General features: G+C 38.3%; 1 protein-coding gene across 1 annotated transcript in view; it reads left to right on the forward strand.

The window, feature by feature from the left end:
- Positions 1-2,221, forward strand: part of LOC105165715 (glycine-rich RNA-binding protein 8-like) — a 3,206-nt gene extending 985 nt beyond the window's left edge. The window contains exons 2-8 of the mRNA XM_011084816.2: positions 546-626; positions 707-795; positions 942-1,016; positions 1,169-1,281; positions 1,366-1,443; positions 1,555-1,638; positions 1,826-2,221. Of these exons, the coding sequence (XP_011083118.1) occupies positions 546-626; positions 707-795; positions 942-1,016; positions 1,169-1,281; positions 1,366-1,443; positions 1,555-1,638; positions 1,826-1,938 (633 nt within the window). The 3' untranslated portion in view covers positions 1,939-2,221. The remainder of the gene's footprint in view (positions 1-545; positions 627-706; positions 796-941; positions 1,017-1,168; positions 1,282-1,365; positions 1,444-1,554; positions 1,639-1,825) is intronic.

Raw genomic sequence — 3,251 nt, forward strand, 5'->3', positions numbered from 1 at the left:
TTCCATGACAAGTCTCTTTGTATTTATTTTCCTATTTTGATATTTCTTTTCCTTTTATTTTCATCAAGTTTCTCCAAGTATATGTTTGTAATTATTTCCTCCAGAGGTATTGTATTCGGGTGCATGAATTGTGTATGCATATGCATTTCTTTCTATTGAAGTTGGTGGTGCAGGGGAGGTGGCAGAAGTTGTTTTGCATAATATATCATGAGCAGGAGACTTTAGCTAAGAACTATACCAAATAAAGTTTGTGAAACTCATGCATAATAACTGTCTAAGTGATGCAATAGTGGCAGAATAGTTGAAAATATTGACCCTGATCTTAAATGGCGACATGGTTCTTTACCCGAATGGATCTATCCAGCTGGTTGCGTCTCTATATGAGATAATAATGTTGGTTTTCGTTTTTTGAATATTTCAATAGTGCATGAGTACTGGTGGGCATATCCTTTTAGGAGGATGTTTTTGTATGAATAAAATTTTTGCTTCATGCTCTGCTGAAACTGCCTATTAATGTCCATTATTTTACTTATTCTTTTCCTCAGGAGAGGCGAGTGAGAGAGATTGTCTTAAAAGCGATGGGCCAGGCAATAAGCAAGACTGTGGCTATCGCAGAGATCATCAAGGTTGCTATTAATTCCTTTCATGCTGTTCTTTCCCTTTTTCTATACAATGTGAAGGACTCAGTTCTTTTCTTTTGAAATAGAGAAGGGTTCCTCGACTGCATCAGGACACTGCCATCAGTTCAGTGAGCATAACTGATACATTTGAACCCATTGAAGAGGGCCTTCAGACGTAAGTGTGTCCTTTTTCTTTCGAAGTGCTCTTGTGGCGTTATGCACACTTCTTTAATGGTATCAGCATGCTTGTCAATTTCAATGCATAATGTGTGTGGATGTAGTGTTTACTGAGTGTCTCATTGGACTCTTTTATGTCTACAGTGTGGAGCAGACTCGCCATGTCTCAATGATATCAATCACCCTGTCTACTAAGGAGCTTAACAAGAGTTCTCCTGGGTAATGTTTCTACTTGACTAAATTTTAGTTAGCTTCTATATGGAAACAATTGTGGACATGATAGTGTAATAGCCTTGTCGAATGTATATAAGTTGCTGCAACATGTTCTTTGAGCCGCTCTAATTTATTCTTGGTTTTTTTGCTTGATCCAGGTATCAAGCTCCATTTAATGTGGATCAAACTAAACAGCAGCAGTACAACTATCAGCCACAGCAACAGCAACCTCCAAGACAAGCACGTGCAATTTACAACACTGGTAACGGAGGTAAAGAAAGTTAGCTGAAGTTTGAATTCGTTTGAATAATTTTGTCTGGCCAACCATTTAACTGAATGCTGTTTTGTATTGTAGATTCATATGGACGAGGAAGAGGCCGTGGCAGAGGGAGCGGACGAGGTTGGAACAGAGGTGGCTATACAAACTACCAAGGTGCTTAATTGCAACTGCAATGTCATGTGAAGGAAGCAACAAAGTTATAGTTTCTACATCAATGTGGAAAACTCATTCTTTTTTTGCTCTCATTACATGATTTTGTGGCAGAAAATGGTGGATATTCAGGTGGCTATTCAGGTGGATATCCTAATTGGGGCCGAGGTGGCGGTCGTGGGGGTTGGGGTTATAGAGGTCAGTATTATACTGTCTTTTTTAATTCCGAATAGTTGCTCTAGCTGTAGGTTTGAGATCAGACACTTGGAGATAAACTACTTGTGATATAGCTGTTTTGATTCCCTAAAGCTCGTGATCATCCATGTAGTGGTTTTATGTTTTTTCCCCCCCTTCAAAAAAAATGAGCACCTCAAACTATTTACAGGAGCTGGATATGGCAGAGGCAGAGGTGGAGGTGGGAGAGGATATGGGCGAGGACGTGGAAGGATGGGTGGTCGACCGAGGGGTGGGGGTGGGGGCGGCGGCATCCAAGCATAGTTGGGAGTTGTTTCTGGTTTGGTGCTGCGGGGAAGTGCTTGCCTTGGCTTCAGGTGTTGCTAGTATGTTCAAAGTTTGTTTACTACTGATGATGATGAAATGGTGGGGTGTTTACCGAGCGTTATTACTAGAAGAAGCTGGTTTGTTTGTTTCTCTGTGTGGGCAAGCTTTGTTTGCAGACGTTTGTTTTTACAGAGCCAAGAGCAAGCAACCGATTTCTCACTGCTATAAATATTCTTTTATCTCTGCTTCTCCTTTCATGTTATCTCTCATCATTGAACCCTCTCCTCGCTCGCCTCTCTCTCTCTCTCTCTGTATATATATATATGTGTGTGTGTGTGCATATATGTTTTTATTCTTGAAAGCATGCTGTAAGTAGTGGCTTATGGGTTGAAAAACAAATAAAAAAAATGTCGTGAATTTTTGCATGGCGATGGTTGTTAATTGATTTATATTCGTTCTTCAAGTATAAAGTTAAGGTTTAGATGCATCTAAATTGTCAAGTGACTGCTAAAATGTATAAAATTATAAAGATGTACGTTCTGATAAATATGTAGAGTGGTGATGTGTGTAAAGTAGGAGAGAAGGGGCCAATGAAGCATTATCCAAAGCCGATTGATGGAAATTGAGATTAGTAATTTCAATCATTATTTGACATTTTGTCTCATTTCACAATAATAGTTTGTTATCGTCTGAGTCTGAGACGTCCACATACTACCTCCCTGCCAATTAACTCCGCAAGTACGTCTAGGTTCATTAGCATCATCATCATCATCATCTACTTTCTAATTTTTACATTATCATATTCTCTGCTGCACCAATGAGCCCACAGCTTATTCGCCCCCCCCCCCCCCCCCAAAAAAAAAAAATAAATAAATAAAAGAAGTTTGAGGAAACCCGTTGACGTCTTTATGAAGTTGATACACCATGAATAATTATTTGATGAATTAAGTCCCTAAAATGAACTAAATTGGTTCAATCTTTTTTTATTTTAAATTGTTGGTACATTTCGTTCAACATGTATAGAATTTGAGGTATGGACGAGTAAGGATTGATTTGGATAGGCGAGTCTAGATTTGAACAAGCAATTTTAAGAAATAAGTTTAAATAAAATATCATAGTAAATGATTCTGAACTTGATGAAATCCTTAAATCCAAATATATGAATGGAAACACACATTAACACATAACTATGAAATGAGATACTGATAAAATATAACAAGAAGATTCGAATTCAGATACTAGGAGACATCCCTTAGGAGAGACATATACACAATTCCACAACAGTTGCTTGGATATGTAGGTGGAAAACC

This window comes from Sesamum indicum, linkage group LG6 (assembly GCF_000512975.1).
Source record: "Sesamum indicum cultivar Zhongzhi No. 13 linkage group LG6, S_indicum_v1.0, whole genome shotgun sequence".
Taxonomy (NCBI): domain Eukaryota; kingdom Viridiplantae; phylum Streptophyta; class Magnoliopsida; order Lamiales; family Pedaliaceae; genus Sesamum; species Sesamum indicum.